The sequence below is a fragment of the Columba livia genome, chromosome 11 (genome assembly GCF_036013475.1).
Source record: "Columba livia isolate bColLiv1 breed racing homer chromosome 11, bColLiv1.pat.W.v2, whole genome shotgun sequence".
In the NCBI taxonomy this organism is placed as follows: Eukaryota; Metazoa; Chordata; class Aves; order Columbiformes; family Columbidae; genus Columba; species Columba livia.
In genome coordinates this window covers 4,258,639-4,275,988 of record NC_088612.1, presented here as the reverse complement: position 1 = coordinate 4,275,988, position 17,350 = coordinate 4,258,639, and the positions used below count along the sequence as shown (strand labels likewise).

The window sequence follows — 17,350 nt, the reverse complement described above, 5'->3', positions numbered from 1 at the left end:
GTCTAAGGCATCAGGAAAAGAAGAAAAAGCAAAACTTTAAACAAAAACATCACTGTTGAAAGTTTACATCTAACTCTTTTTCCCAAATATTATCTATTGAATTCAGTAAATTCAAAAATAAACCCTAAGACCCAGCATGTGCTTTACTGCTCAATACCATTAAATCTTTATACTCACTCTCGATTTTCTTAATTCTCATTTCCCAAGGAATAAAGATTACCACAAAATTATATGCAAGTCGAATAAACTTCCTCCAAAGCTGATGAAAAAAAAGCAGAAAAATGAGAAATATGTTTAAAATATGTTAAAAACAAACAAACAAAATAACAAAAAAAAGGAAAAATAGAAATGCAGAGTATTTTTCTTATCTCTTTCATCTTGTATCATAAGAAATACTACAAGCATTAATTACTAAGACCTTAGAGCATGTCTGTGGGTAAAGCAAACCACGGTAGGTTTCAGAAACACACCAAATTGGGAGGCAGGAGTGGGACACAGGAGTCCTTGACTCTGTTTACCATTCAGTTGCCAACAGGGACGAAACAGAAGCACCTTTTATACACCTCTGAGTGTACAGTCTAGAGCCTCCAATCTACATCTTTTACACATAAAGACTGTAAGGAACCAGCAGAAGAAGCCAATGGGCACCATTCCCTGTCACCTTCTCCATGGCTGGGGCCAGGCAGCAGAAGTCATCCAAGTTGGCCATTGCCAGGACACCTGGCTTCTGTGTAATTTATGAGGGAATCCCGCTACATTACACACAATGAATCTGATTTCTAAGACAAGCAAATGAACAGACAACTAACCTGAAACTTAAGAGAAATATGATACCTCAGGGGACATTTTTGGAGTGGAAAAGGAAGCTTTTGTATTCAACAGCAGCAAATTTAACTACTATATTCTCAGCTCTGTGTATGACATCTGGCACCTGCAGAAACCTGTGGTTATATTTTGTAGAGTCTTTATTCAACCTCCATTTCTTGCATGGTCAGAGGAAAGCATCTTCCTGCACACAGCGTGGTGTGCAGGGGGGATAACAAAAAAAAATCTACATGTGCAAAACCGAATGCAGTTTCTGATTTGTTGACTTAGATAACTTTACAGTATCAACAGAACAATAATACTTATGAAATTTCCTACATGTCATTAATTTCCAGAAATGAGGGCCAAGGTCTATTTTCAGTGGTGTAAATAGATTTACTAAGATTAGATTCAAATTCTTCGAGTATTACGCAAGCTAAAACCTTTTTTTAATAATATATTTACTATAAGCTATTGTAGGATTGTCTTCCAAACTAAAAGCTAGACACATTTTTCATACAGAACTATCGAACTGTGGCCCCAGAGTCTGGTGAAATAGCCCTTCAGAGAATACTGGCATCATGCTGTTGGTATCCCATTCCCATCACCTCCTCTAGCAGGCACCAATATTTGTAGATTATTTGAGAAGGAAGCTTATGCTGCATTGGTAGAGGAACATCCATCCCTCAACACATCAAATTAGTCTGCAAAAATGCAGTTACTAAATTCACAAAAAAATACTTTAACTGCATTTTCCTCCCTCTACAAAGTTCTTGAGTTGGAGAGCAAGACTACATAGCAAACATATGCTTTCTGGGAATGAAAACTGCAGATAACTGTTGGTATAGAAAAGAGCTGTAGTTTAAGAAAATGTAGCTGTACCTCTGCACCAGCGGCTTGATAACCTCTTGTTCTCGTGAGCCTCCCTTCATACTTCAGCACAATCTCCTTTGCCTGTCTGCACAAGAAGGTAGAAATTCATTCTACACTGATTGTGTTACTCAGAGCCCCTCATTCTACACAAGTAGCGACTGGAAAAGTTGTGAAAAGCTCTGAAATACAATCATGGACTGTCTCACCATAAAATCCTTTCCCAGGCAAAGCTTTTTCCTTTTCCTATTGAACTTTTTACTGACACCCTAAAACTACTGAGCATTTTCACAGTATCACAGTATGTTTGGGATTGGAAGGGACCTCAAAAGATCATCTAGTCCAATCCCCAATTTTGTCTGAGAAGACTCTGCATTTGAAAGTCTGACTGCAGGGAGAGTTTTGTATTCCTCTGTTTGTTTGTTTTTTCTCTCTCTGTCCTTTTGGTTCAAAGTCTTGAAATGCTTCAACCCAAATGCATAATATAAAAAGATTGTCGTTACAGCCTAGTTAATCTCAAGTGGATGCTAACACTTCTGCAAATCTATTGTAATGCTCTTGTAAGATGCAGAGAGGTGCATAGTCATCTGGTCATACACAGTCTTTGACCTCAGCAGAAGGTGGATGAGGACCACCAAAATCTCATCAGCAGAAGCAGGAAGGCAGCAACTCACAGCATCTGCCTGCAAGATTACACAAAGGATCCGCTGCTGGTAAGGATTCCTCATGATTCACATGCCACCCTAGCATCATTCAGGGCTGTATTTACTGCCATTTGTGATATATTACCTGAAGATTGTGGCCAGCTTCTGTCCTCTCACCATGTAATCAACACGTGCAATTAGCTTGCAAAGGACAGTTTTTCCTTTTTGAGACAGAGTGAAATAATTTATCTAAAAAACATACTACTAAGCATTATCAACAGCCTTACCTGAGTGCCCTCAGCTTCTGCCTCATCGGCCACGGCCGGCAGCGGATGTTGGAGATAATCTCCTTCTGGTACTGGATGTTCTGAAAGATCTGCTCTGGGTCATGGCTCTCAGCCTTTTCTTCACCAATATCATCATCTGAGTTGCTGGCAGCCCAGCACACACCCCACAAGAAGAAAAACAAGACAAATTATTCCCATTCAGATCCCCAGCAAACTTGATATGCACAGGGTCCTTTCTATTAGAGCAATATAACAGCAGTGAGCTCTGGAACAGACCTTATTGTTTAAAAGCTGACAAATAATTCAGATGATTTCCCCATCTCCAGAATGTGCCTCTTTTCCTCTCCACTGTTTGTTGCTCAGTCATAAATCATCCCAGCTTCCCAACACGAATCTCAGTCTTTCTTCCCTGAGCATTTCCAGCCATACAGCTTGTACATCATGCTAGCAAGACACTCTGTATATTCTTCTGGAGCAAAGTGCTGTCTAAACATTCCCAGCAAGTGCACTTAACGTTCATTTATTCACCACATATTGTTGGCCTTTTATTTTGATTGTAGTAATGATAAAATATTTTCTTGTAAGAATGGGGGGGACCAGATGCTTAGATCGTGGTCTGGTCGCTCTTTGTTCATGTTCCTTTCTGAGAGGGACAGGAGCGTGGGACCCGCACACCAAGAATTACTTGTCCTTGAAAAAGATTAATGTGCTTTGATGCAAATTTCTGTGGATGATTATTCAATCATCTTTTCTGATGCTGTCAGCACATTTGTTAAGCTAGAGCTCTTACAATTCCCCGTTTAAAACAGGGTACTGTATAAGAAACAGCAGCAATATTCACTCTTGTAGAGACTTAGGTCTAAAACCTGTGGTCACTGCTGCTCCCAGGAATTAAATGAAGGGATCTGATGTACTGCACAAACCACCAGCTAGGAAGTTTTCTAATTATATTGCTATGTACTTGTTGGGAAAGTTCCCTGCAACTCCGCTGAAAGAGCAACACCTTTTAATCATTTAGAAATAAATCATAACCTAATCCATGCCTTGTGGTAACATTGAAAGGACATACTGATCCATCAGTCCACAGTCCTGTCCCCTCAGTCACAGGGGACATCTAAGGGAAATGTGTAATTACACAGGAAAAGTATAGAGAGATTTCTTACTCTGCCATACCCTTGACCTCATGGGAGTTACAGTGTTTAAGTTCAATGTTTATGTTGCAGTGTGAAACATTACTTTTGTGAAAATAAAAACAACAACAAAACCCCCACAAACAAACAAACAACCCCAAACAAAACACACACAAAAAAGAGCTTTGAAATAGATCTAAATATAGAGAGAAGAGTGATGTTTCTCACACTCCATGTTTACCGTGCTCTGTCTAAAGCGTAAAGACAAGACCCCCACTTCTGTGCCGGGTAAGGCAGATTTGCACTTCAGGAGAGAGAAGGGTCTCTTACCTGTGGGGTGGCTCCTGGTAGGTGTAGATGCCGGCGTGCCGCTTCACCGTGCGATACTTTTTGCAGGACTTGGCAGTTTTTGTGGCAGGAGAGCCCGTCGCTGCTGCCATGCTGGCAGCTGTGCCCGCAGCAGGTGGAACTCTGCTGTGCTAGAAGGAAGCCTTTAGCTTGCCGGTCAGATGTCTCGCAAGCAGCCAAATGTTATTAAGTTGAGAGCAGCAAGTGACAGCGAGTCCTGCGGAGCAGAGGTTTGCTGCCTGCATCGCCGCCTGCATCGCTGCCTGCTGCTCCCGCAGACAGGACCTGCTGCCTGGCACTGCCTTAAAGCGGCAGCACACAGCAGCCCCTGCCAGGCAACTTTGGGGTGAGATGCCCAGAAGTGAGGTAGGGAGCAGAGTCCAAGGGTTGGCCAGCTGTGGGTTATAATTCACAGCCAAATTTGCCTTGCTGTGGATGAGGTGTTTTCCCTCAAAGTGCCATCACACTCTACCGCGTTGGACTACTCTGGACATGCTGTTGATATCTTCGCTTCATGTGCTTGAGAAGAACGTTCTTGCTTCAGTAAAGCAAGACAGTTTGCATTTTGGCCTTGATAAACAGAAAAATGCAATGTCCTTCTCTTGCAGGACTTCCAGACCCTTTCCCAGAGAACAGCCCTGACACAACATGCGGCTGCTGCTTTCCTGGGCCCCGGCCCCAACCTCTCCACAACCTCCCCTTGTTGTACCTAAATTTACAGCTTTTCTTTTAGAAGTATCAAAATACCTGCTATTCAGACAGATTGCTGAGCAATTAACTTTTTCTCAATAGCTGTATCTTAATTATGTTCAATTCCATTAATTACTGTATCATCTTTTACACTTAAAATAAGCATTGCCTGGATTATTGATCATACTAATGGCAATTCCTAGAGCTAAAACACTAGAAAACATTACCATCTGATGCACATTTTCAATTTCTTCAGCTCTACTACTTAATTTTATTACAAAATTAATTTAATAGATACTAAAAGTGTATTTAACAGAGAATCACTTTAAAAGACATCAAATGGATGGTGCTGTGAGCTCGAGAACCCTGTCTTAAATAACTGCTCTGCCTCTCTGCATGTTCTGGGGCAAATTCTTGCACTTTCAGGCCTCATTTCCCATCCTGTTGTGGGTATTCTGGGTTGTATTGTTAAAACAGATCAAGAAAACTTGATATGATTAGTTTCTCTGGCCATAATCTGACTCTCAGAACATGGGAGAGAAAGGAAAAGTTTACAGAGAGTCTTTACTTGTTCCTAACTTGGTATTTTCTCTCCTTAATAGCTCTGTGCGGAGTGCGGCAAGGGTTTCAGTTACATAAATCAATGGTCTGCTGTAGTTAACTTTTATTTGCAGCCTCTGACAAGAAAGAACATTAAGTTCTCTCTGCTAGATTTCCTGTAGAGAATAGCACAGGCTGCTTTTTCCCTCTGCCTTCAGTTAGTGTAAAATATTGCCACTTGCTGAGAAATGTTACTTTTCCATAATCATGGTTCTTCCCCTTGTAGTATACTTATGTAAATAACTACAGGACTAAGTAGTAACAAGCCTCATTATTTATAGTCCGAGAGTTGCTTACATAGCTTTACAGTTTTGAAAGAGTAAGTCCATTTCATGTAATTCACTCCACACTTTTTAGATGACAAGGAAGGACCATATAAAAATGACTCTGCATTTCCAAAATGTAGCCAATAGTAAATCCCAGAGCCCCAGGTGTGTCCGGTTTGAGGCTTCCCCAGAAATCTGGGAGTTCCATTAACACAAGGCAGAAGAGCATCCAAACGATAAAGAAATGCCCCTAATGCCCCTATTCAGCGTTCAGTAAAACCAGGCAGCTGTATTCTGCACCACCTCTTTCACCCCTTCTTTTGTCACATGTACATGAGTCGTAAACCTAATAAAATCCATTGGTGGAAACACCAATTAGCCACGTTCTACTTACTACACGGGTTCTTCCAGGAACTGAACTTGCTAGTCCCAGCTCCATTCTGAGCATCTCTTGTACACAACAGAGACTAAAGGGTTTGGGCTCCAATTTCCAGCTTCCCAAGAAGGATGGACCATAATAAATTTTACTTTTTTCTGCCATGCATTTTGTTATTTTAATAGTGAAATCTGTAAAATAGAGGCTGTTAGAGCTTTGAGATATCAAACTGCCTGTACCATACTTTAATCCACCAGCGCTGGAAAGGTTTACCTGTTCGTCTTCTAGATCACAGGATGGAAGAAGCAACCTACCATCCTCTCAGGGTGTCAGACCATTCATCAAGTAAAAGCAAACAGCCAAAAGGAATGGGTATCAGCCCAGAAACATGTCTCCACCAAAAAGGCTTCTCACCTCTTTCCAGCTGGAAAGAGCAACAACAGAGGAACCACTCTGAATGCCAGAAACATCCCTTAGAGCTTTGATGCACAGAGTGTACTGCAAATATGCCCACATCATCATTTTTTTTGACTTGCTGCAAGATATGCTTTCCATTTTACAACTGAAAACCAACAGTGTGAGTTCAAATATATTTCCATGACTGTAATTGTTCCTTGGCACCTCAGCTGTCAGCAAAGCATTGGGGGCCAGATTCTGCTGCCTTAACTCAGGAGAATAAGTGCTTCTCTAGTCAGGCCGTCTACTAAAGTCCATTAGCTGCCTGCTTATTCCAGCTATGTGCAGAAATGTTGAACTCATGCAGCAGATAGACACTTAAGGAAAACTTCTGTACACCCACAAGGTAGGTTTTGACACAGTAATGTCCTGAATCCCTCAGAGAACATAAGCTAGATCTCTTAAAAATACAGGAGAGAAACTCAGCTATTTCTGCCTCTGTATTACTATTCCTACTTCCCCCTGGGCTTTTGGATACTTTAGTTTTCTTTTGAAGGAACCACACTGGAGAGATTAAGATTTATCATCATTGGTAGCGCACATAAATTACTACATTTCACAGATAAAGCAGTATCCTTTAATATGATGGTAGTACAGCACTACCAAACCCATTAAAATGCTAACATTTATGACTTACATAGATTTAATTAGGGAGTATATCTTAACATGTCAACAAGGAAGATTAGTTTTGTTTCTGCTTGTTAGAAGGAAGCCTGAAGTCTAAAAAACCAAGCAACAATTTGAGCCTGATATTTATATAGCTCTAATACTGCCAGTGCTGGAACCACATACATAATCTGAAGTTACTACCGAACACTAAAAGCACAACAAACAGCAATCACGGATTCAGAGCCCACCTGACGGAAGGATGCACAGTGCTTTTCAAGAGAAAACAAAAAGCAGTCTTCAAGAGCTCATCCTTGAAGTTGGTGCCATCCTCTGTTGCCCATGACCCCTGCAATGGCCTCTTTAAAGAACTGAAGCGTTCACTTGAATCACAAAGAAGGTTTTGGTTTTGCCTTTCAGCTCAGCAGTTTAGCAGCCAGAACACCCAGCTGCCTATTTCAATATGCTCTATTGAATCCAGAAACCTACTGGGGTTTGTTTTACTCTGAATGAATACTACAAGGATTATAGATTTGATTTCAATTACCATTAACTGAATGTAAACCAGGACATTAACCTTTTATTGCAAAACTTAGTGGCAGCTCCCTGTGTGTAACAGGAAGCCTCAAATTTAATCCATAGGATCATTTTGCATTTTCAAACATTTATCCAGGAAAAATCTGGGTTGGCGAACTCTGCTTAGTGAAAATTCAAGCAAACAGCAGGCTATATTCTCCATGCTTGTCCATTCCCATGGACTTTCAGTTTAAATTGCAGCAAGCGAATATTATTTCTCCAGATCCTTCAGTACATAAAACAGGTGAGAAATAAGGTATTTGGAAGCACTGAAAAAAGGAGACTTGTGCATCTTTAAGTGAACTAATTATCAGTAGTGCTAAAAACATTCAACCCCATAGAAACCAGTGATCAGTAACGATGCTGTACAGCATCCAAGTTCATGTGGAAACACTGAAACTCCTCAGTTTGAGGACATTTATTTTTAGAACTGAAAGAACTAAGATCAAAAGACAATCCAGTTGGACTTGAAAGACATTCCATTCTCAAATTACAATCTCAGTTCACCTGTTTAGTCCCCAGAGATATCATAGATGTGCAGCTGGATGTAAGAGCAGTTATGGGATTTCCAGGGTAACAATGCCAAAGCCGTTGTCTTCACTTACTGAGAGTAAAATTGATCTACTGAACTTTGTTAAATCATTGTCTCCCCATAAGCCTGTTTGGACAGTTTAATTTCATACACTATGTTTTGCTCTTCAATTTCAGCACATTCATAATTCTTGCTGACATTTATCAGACTTCCATCAAGGGGAATACTCCCATCGTGGTTCAATATTCTTTGTGAATTCACATTCCACATGAAAAATATTCCGTTAAAAAGCTCCGCCTGTGCAGTTAACTGATCTTATATCATCCTGACTATTTTTATTCATAGATGAGTATCATGACTATTAAAATATACATTTCTGTGACAGTACAATTCACATCAGAGTATATCAAATTCAGAAGATTGTCGAGAGCATTTTAGAGCCTGGTGCTAAGACAGTGGCTAAGGACAAATAGAAGGGGAGCAGAGAGGAGATGGGAACAAACAGAAGCAGCCACATGCCAAGCCGGGTATCCACAGTGAGGCAGAGGAGGCCCCAATAGCTCTTACAACACTGATGCACCCGGTTTGCAGCACTGCCCTAGTTTGCATGACACACTGTCCCTGGGACTTGCAGCTCTTTCCTTTCAGGTGGCAAGAAAGTAATTAGGCACCATATGAGAACTTATTTTTCAGGTGTTACAGGCTGTAGCTACTTCTCCTACAAGAGAACCTGTATTTTGTGCTGTTTTTTCTATCCAGCAGTATGACGCGCATCCCACAGACATATTCATTTCACCAGAGACCTTTTTGAAAGCACTGTAACCAAATTATTTTCCAGACTTACTTGAGTCATTACAAGCCAGACCTAGGATTCAGTGAAAATGAAGAAGATAATTTTAGAACATTTAACAAATAAATAATAAAAAGAAATTTCATATTTTAGAAGAAAAGAAGAAGAGTTCAAGGAACTTACAATCACAGAAAGTAAATGAATATAGTCTCTCTGTACTCTGTGGAAAGTTGCTCCCTTTAGTTTTGCTACAGGTAATTTGGAGCAAACTTTGTCAGTAGACCAAGGAGGCAAAGCGAATGAAACGTCACTTTCGGTGGCCAACATGCTCACTGGCACTTGTCGTGTGGCCCATTTCTGCTTCTTAGCACATGAAATATATGGTAAGAATGTAATGAAAGACATCCAGGTATATACAGAGTCTGCAGTATTAAAACAGGATTCAGAGATTCTACCTAGACAAATTCCACAAACTCTTGAAGCCAACAATGCATAATGAAGATATACAATACCTTAGCATAGAAAACAAATACAGCTTATTGTCTCTGGATGTAATTTAGACCAGGCTGGTAACAAGAGGAACTGGCAGTATCGTGATTTAGCTACAGGAGTTTTCTAAAGGACTGGGGGGGGAGAGGAAAGGCATTAAGAAACACATTAATTAAAACCCCCCATCTAGTCATATCAAGAAACTGCCAAGGGGAAAAGTCGGAAAGAGTAACAAAACAATTTAGCAAAGCTTTGGAGACTTCAAAACATTATGCCCTGGCACAAAACTATTCTTAATATTCTTCACACAGTGTGCCAGTGGCTAAATGCCACAGTAACTCAACACAAAGGTTTGGCATTTCTTCTTACTCTACCTATAAGACACACCTCTATTTCTAGAAATAATGATGTTAAGATTGATGTTTATTAATAACAGCAAAATGTTTTTATTTTATACACTCTCAGAAGAGCTGTGCTGCCTGAGCGCACTATGTGCTGGATGACCTTGGAAGTGCATGAGTCATGGGCTGTTTGAGCTGCAGTCTAAACAACCACCCTAAATCTTATACGTTGGCATGTTCTCATTATCTGGGCTTTGTACTTTCCTACCATGGAAGGATTTCCACATAAATTATACAGGAAATGAAGCAAAATGTAATTACAATGTCCAACGGCTCCAAGGCAGATAGATAGCACAAGGCACAGAACACGGTTCAAAAGTCAGCTTTCAATAAACGTCACCTATTAGGAAGAATCTAAATGAAACGTGTATTACACTAAGCCACCCACTTTGAAATTATGTCATTATCTCATCACTGGAATAAGGAGTTATAAGGTTACAGCAATTTCAAATAATCAAGTAGATTTCTCAAAGGGACTTTCATTCTTTGCTTTTACACATCAACATTTGGACTTTAACATATACTAGAAAATTCTATTATACTCTATTAAATTGAGTTATCCCAAGGAAAACCTGTCTAGTAAGGTTCGCCCAGATGCTTAATAATCCATTAGCACCCTCACTTTTTCAACATAACAAATTTTCTCATAGTAGCTTTTTGTCTCAAAAGGAAAAAAGAAAGTTATAGAGCTTTTAAGCGTTCTGAATTGATGTGATTCAGCTGAACAGAAGGAGCACTACAGTGATGAATAAAATCACTTTTCTGCCTCTGACTTCAGTGGATGGTAAGTCAGACCCATAGTCTTTGCATTAAATGTTTCTAGCCTAGTTTTTAGAAGAGAGCACAAAACACACATCTTCAAGGGAAGATCGTTCCTTAAACCATTTGTGCAGAGTAAAGATCTTGGATTTTTTGCTTGTTTGGATTTGGGGGCTTTTGTGTGAGCTATCCTCAGTGCAAAAGGATTATAAAAACAATGCAAAACCCACAAAATTTGGCTTACAAACATCAAGTAAATGTTAACAAAATAATAATATTATATATATTTAAAACAGTCCTTACCTCCAAGGACCTCATATGCTGCAAATACATAAGCCTTATTCTGCTGTAGAATTAAATGTTATCATTGAAGTCACAGAGGTCAAGTGTTTAAGCCCGGAAGTTAGAAGAAAAACCTCAAATTATGTAAGTAGATACTGTGGAAATGATCTTCTCCTTCCTGCCAGCACACATTAAACACATGCTACTTTTTGTAAGTTCCTCTATTGTGTTCACTAGTCTCATGATATTTTTTAATATGCTGCGTAGGTGGAATGCTTTGAAAAAGCCCTATAATAGACAGCATGGGCTTAGCTAAATTCACTCATCTAAGATCTGAGATGTGCTATGAAGATGCATGTGGACATCCTCTACAGCTCAGCTCATGCAAAGCAGTTTAAGTCTTGATAATAGAATCGTGGCTCATGACCTGTCATTAATATTTAGTTTTTCATTAATATTGCATGACAAAATTAGACTGATCAGCTTCATTTTGACCTTTTTTTTTGTCTTTTCCTGCTTGTGGTATAATTGTGAAGTTATTTTCTAGTCCCAAAGTATAATTTTCACATGTTTTTTAAAAAACATATGTTCTCAAAGTTTTAAGATCTGTGGTTCTTTTCACAATTTACAAATGTTTCTGAGGTGAAACCTAAATGCAGACATTATATCAATGGAATTAAATAGTTTTTTGTAGGTTTAATTAAATGAGTGCAATCCCTTTGCATACTCGTGAATCATCTTAGCTGTAGCTAATACTGATTTGTTTAATTGGGTAACTGGTTTAATTGCCTAAAGAATTAAACTGAACCAATCCCAAATTAGGAGGTTATTTAATTCAGCCTGAGCATTTGTATGTACAGACAGACCTTTAACTTCATATTCTAATTCAAAGGACAGAAAAGTTAGTGAGAGAACAGAACCGCTGAAAGTATTAGTGTATGATCTGATTAGTTCTTTTAAGATGAGCGCTCATTTCTAATGGGGTAACATGTCTACCAATAGGTAAGAAAAGATAAAAGTTAAAAAATCAGCAAAAAGAAAAAGAACAATGAAAGATGATTCTTGTAAAAAATCTTTTATTGGCAAAAGGATGTTTCTTTGAGGCTTCATTTCTATTGTCACGCAATGAATCTGCTGCCATCACAAACACAGATGTTCTCTTAAGTCTGCACAAATATCAAAAGCTTTTTCTCTTAATACCCACTCTGGAAGGACTTCTTTGTTAATGAGGATGGATTAGCAATTTATTAAGTAACGTTTCTGCATCTGCTGCTGGTCCTTAGCCTTTCCTTTCAATGCGATCCAAGTCAAGTACGACACAAGATGAACTCAGAGCAAGGCAAAACATACAATGAACTTCTTGTAGGCAGAAATCCAGTGAGGAAAGAGGGTGAGGATAGGTTACTGTTTTTATTTGTGAAAGAAATGTGTATGTATGATGAATTTGATGCACCTAGGGATGATGCATAGGCTGAGAACCCCTTCATATGCATGTGACAATGGGTTAAGAGTGCAACCATAATGCTGGAAATAAACTGGAATTTGCTGGTCTGAATTAAATGTGTTGATAATTAGTTTCACCCTTAGATGCAACTTCCAGGCCCAGGGAAAAACAAACAAACAAACAAACCCTAGACTAACAAAAACCCCAAACAGACAAGAAAACACCCCACAGCACCTTCCACCCCCAAGCAACCAAAAAACCTACAAGACAAACAAAGACAAACAACCACCAAAACACAACAGAAAACAAGCCATCCACGTCTCTTGTTGCACATAGAAGCATAAATCTCCATAAAGAACAGTTTTTCTGGAACTTGGACTTCACAGCTCTCTCTGCTGGAGGAGTCTGGCAGTCAGACTTCTCTTATGAACATTTTTTCCTGCAGAAAGCAGAAAGCTCCACCGTGTGGTCAAATTGCATCCTTGTATGTCGCTTGCTATTACAATTAACGGGTTCCTTTGGTAAGTATGCTTTATCTACAATAAAATTCAGATCGGCTCTTGCAAAAACAAACAAAACACTGGAAAGAAGATGTTTTCAGCTAAACAAGAAAAAGGTTATATAGTTTATTAGGACATATTCTGACCTGAATATATATTTTCACCTATCACAGTTTCATTTAAAAGACTTGAAATGTTTTCCTTGGCCATTTGATTAACTATTCTGCCACAATGACAGTTCTTAAACGAGTAATTGGCACAATTTGGGACTTCTAATGTATGGTCCATTCAAATATCAATAATGCTGACTCATACTTTTTTGTTGTTAATTTTAATATCAGAAATAATAAGAACAGAATGTTTTTACTTTGCTCAAGTCTTCAGTGAATTTTTTAAGCACTACATCTTAAGTACAGCATAAATATTCAATGCCACGTTAAATGCTTAATATCTGCAGATAACTAGAGAAATTATGATGATGATTATTATTATTATTAAACTAAATGGAGGAGTATTTAGCTCCGATTCAGTTCCAGTGCTTTTTGAGGGCTTTGAAAATGGTCTAGTGGGACCAAAGATTCCAGCCATAAAGACCTTGAAAATATCCTTTCTATAGTATGAGGACTGCACCTTAAATTAATTGCCCATAATTTAGCAGCTGAAAATACGAGAATGCAATACAGCTTTCTTCAAAGCCTGGTGCCAACATTCTCTGGCCTGAAACAAATTCATACATTTACAGAAACAACACCTTTTACTGAAAAGTGAAGCTCTCATAAGTAATTGAATGTTTTGATACAAAAGAGAGACACGTCTGACTCAGATGAGTAATGTGCTTCCTAGAAATGTAGTGCCAGATCATAAAACAAGCTTGGAGTGCAGACCGTGTGATATACCCTGTTCACATGAGTTTTCGAAGAAGGCAAAGGAAACTTACAGTGGGAACAGCAGTGACATTGCAACTGCCAGAGTGTTCTCCTGAAAACTGCTTTCTCAGGCTATTAGTTTAATCCGCTGCTTACTAACTACAGAAAGATTCCTTGAAATAACATTAAGGGGATGATACATTCAATACTGAGTGCTCTGCTACTTCTGCACACTCAAAGTAGACAAATTCTCCAAAATATGTTTTTAAGTACCAGGTCCAGACATTTAAGTTGTTCTGTTTAAGGAGAAGAAACTAATCTGATTGTATTGTAATCTGATTTGGAATTTGTAACATGATCTAATATGAAGAAACCAGATCAATGAGATTAGGAACCTACACTTCTCTGAGAAGAAAAAAAAAAACAAACCCAAAACAACAGAATAAATCCACAGACACACACAGAGGCCAAACAACTGTAACCTGAGATGAGTGTAGCTGAACAAGATTCTACCATTTGAGATGACATGGACTGATTGCCTGCAACGTTTAACATTCTTGTGACTTGCTATAGACCAATTAGGAACTGAGAATACCTGAAAGGGAAAGGTCCAAGTCACTGGATCTCAAATCTGTGTTTCAAAAAGTGCAAATTCTCATGCACCATTCTTGATGGTAATATTCTCACTCTGGCCATTGCAGCACCTAGCAGAAATTCCATAATGGATGGAAAAGGCATAAAAGCAACGCCCAAAGTGTTTGTCTCCTGATTAGCGGAAGTACCTGCAAAACTTAAATTTATATAACTGGAAAATGTAGCAATGCATCAGATACAAGACAACAACAGGAAAAATTGGAGGGGAACAGGCTGCATCGAGCCTGATGCTGAAGCCCAGTTATTCAGGATGCTGTGACTCGTGCCATATCCAAACCAACCCGAAATGAGTTCCTCTGTGAGACTGGTATGATGAACAGCATGTTGTCATCTCTAAACATGCCACAAAGTCCAGATCTCAGAATATGTAAAACATCAATTCACAATGGGTGTCACTGATAGTTCATGAACTATCCTTGTTTCAGCACATAGAGTGACATGGAAATGCATTATCAGGCTAGGACAAATTCTTGAGAGATTCCTAGGAACAGAACTTACAGGGGAAATGTTGAGATGTCTGAAGATTTTCTTTTAGTAACAAACATCTTTCAAAACCTGGATTGCCATGTCAATAATTATTACACTAATGCTAGTCACACTTTGATTTAGCTCTCAGATCTGGTTGACAACTGCTTAATCAATTTATGGGGGTTTTTTTAACTCCAGTGTAGGTGGCTTGGCTGTTTAATCCTTTTCATTGCAAGGTCATCTGTTGGTGATCATAGTCTGTGAGCATTTAAATGAGTGCTACAATAAACTGCAATTCCCTGATTAAACAGCAAGAAAATATATTTTCTTTTTAATCATTTTCTGTGTACACACGTCCAGAGCACAGTTGACAGAGCTACCTTCAGTGGGGGACCAAAACCAGAGGAACGTCAGGAGGAAGCAGAGGCCACAGCCTCTCCAACTTCTCTGCTCTTCACAAAGCTTTGACATGAGCTTCTCATGGAATCCTCTTGCCATGGCCTCCCAAAATGGTGCACAAATAATTTTGGTTTCCAGTTCAGAAATTTACCCATGATAAACCATGTATATACTTCAAACAAAGGCATGAGCTATCCACAATAAATCATTTATATACTGCCCACCATAACAAGGAAACAAGTTCACTAGGACACAAACCTGAGGACTGGAATCCTGCTAGTATCAAGTGAACGGTTAAACATGGCCGACTCACACGGCGTGGGGATGGTGATGGTAGACCAGCTTGCCAGAGAACTTCAGGAAGCTCGCCTATAGAATTCAAGGAAAAATTATATTCAGAAGGAGGAAACAGAAAATGGCCTGCTCAGCCTGTGAGTAGAGCTGTCAAACACAGACTCCTTCAGGAAGTCAACAGCAATGCTGACAATTTTTGTGCCATAACAAAATAGATTTAGCTTCAGCATGAAAGGGACCTCCAGCTGCTCCGCAGCCAGTGTCCCAAACTCTGCATACTTTACATACTTATTTTTAAAGTAAATCTAAGGAGATGGGGGGGCGGGGGGGAGTGGGGGGGTGGTGTACCAAAAAATGGGATTTAAATGTAGGATGAGAAACTGTCTGCCGCTATCTACAGCCACTACTCACTGACATATGCCACAGTGGAGCATCTCCCGTATAAGGAAAGGCTGAGGGAGCTGGGGCTCTTTAGTTTGGAGAAGAGGGGACTGAGGGGTGACCTCATTGATGTTTACAAATATATAGAGGGTGAGTGTCAGGAAGATGGAGCCAGGCTCTTCTCGGTGACAACCAATGGTAGGACAAGGGGTAATGGGTTCAAACTGGAGCACAAAAGGTTCCACTTAAATTTGAGAAGAAACTTCTTAACAGTGAGGGCAACAGAGCCTGGCCCAGGCTGCCCAGGGAGGTTGTGGAGTCTCCTTCTCTGCAAACATTCAAACCTGCCTGGACAACTTCCCGTGTAACCTCATCTGGGTGTTCCTGCTCCATGGGGGGATTGCACTGGATGAGCTTTCCAGGTCCCTTCCAATATCTGACACTCTGTGATTCTGTGACTCTTCTCCCTCTGACCCAGTAGAAAAATCTATAAATAAATAAAAATCACTGTGACAAGAAAGTAAATCTTAGAGTTCATCCTTCCGCACCAGGCTGCGCGCTGCTGAGCGCAGGAGCGCCCCGGGCTCTGCCGCAACATGCGCCGAGTCCCCACGAGGTGGCTGCCGAGGCTGCGGCGCGATCGCTGACAGCGCAGAACCTCAGTCACCGGGCTCCAAGTGCTTCAAACGCACATGGGCGCTCCAGAAAGTCACTTATTTCAAAATGAAAATGCCTTGTGAGATTTTTTCAAAACCTCATTAAAAAGGATGAGATTTTAAAATTAAACAATTCCTCCTGTTACGAGTTTGTGGGTTTTTCTTTTTTTTTTTTTTTTTTTTTTTTTTTCCCTTCTCACTCAGTTTTAGGTTATTATATGCTTCATAAGCACATGTTTCACATCATCACAATCAGATTATCTTTTCTTTCTGCTTTTTTTGAAAGAAATGTTTTCTGGAAGATCTTTTGAAGCCATTACTTTTCTGTCCTTTGCAATGAGGCTTTTTGTGTTGATTACTCTGATTGTCAAACTTGTCGTCTTTCCTGCTGTGCTCAGCTGTCATTCAGCTGTTCTTATTACTGTTCACCATGCCTGATCACTATACCCACCTATCAATTTGCATTTGGTATTGTGGTAATTGCCTATTCCATGCCCTAGCTTGACACTGGCTGGGGGTCTTAAGCTCTAAATTCAGACAAGGAACACAAGTAAAGTGCAAAGCCTAACATAAGGTTAAGAAAATCTCGGCCAGTTACTTAGCCCTGGAAACCTTGCCCTGACGAAGACTGACACCACCTAAACAGAAATCCAAGCTGAGGACTCAACTCATTCTGTTTTCTTGCGAACAGCTGCAATGCAAATTCTGCCTCGTCTTACCCCAAATATTTTTAGTGTGGGTAACACTAAAACTTTAGTCCAGGGAGATCTACATGCCCTTAT

The 17,350-nt window shown here is 39.7% G+C and overlaps 1 protein-coding gene across 1 annotated transcript in view; it reads right to left on the bottom strand.

The window, feature by feature from the left end:
• TMC3 (transmembrane channel like 3) overlaps window positions 1-15,624 on the bottom strand; it is a 31,553-nt gene extending 15,929 nt beyond the window's left edge. Inside the window, exons 1-4 of the mRNA XM_005513898.3 lie at window positions 4,066-15,624; window positions 2,606-2,749; window positions 1,687-1,762; window positions 178-259 (exon numbers count right to left, since the gene is read on the bottom strand). Coding sequence (XP_005513955.2) covers window positions 178-259; window positions 1,687-1,762; window positions 2,606-2,749; window positions 4,066-4,175 — 412 coding nt within the window. The 5' untranslated portion in view covers window positions 4,176-15,624. The remainder of the gene's footprint in view (window positions 1-177; window positions 260-1,686; window positions 1,763-2,605; window positions 2,750-4,065) is intronic.
• Window positions 15,625-17,350: the final 1,726 nt, after the last annotated feature.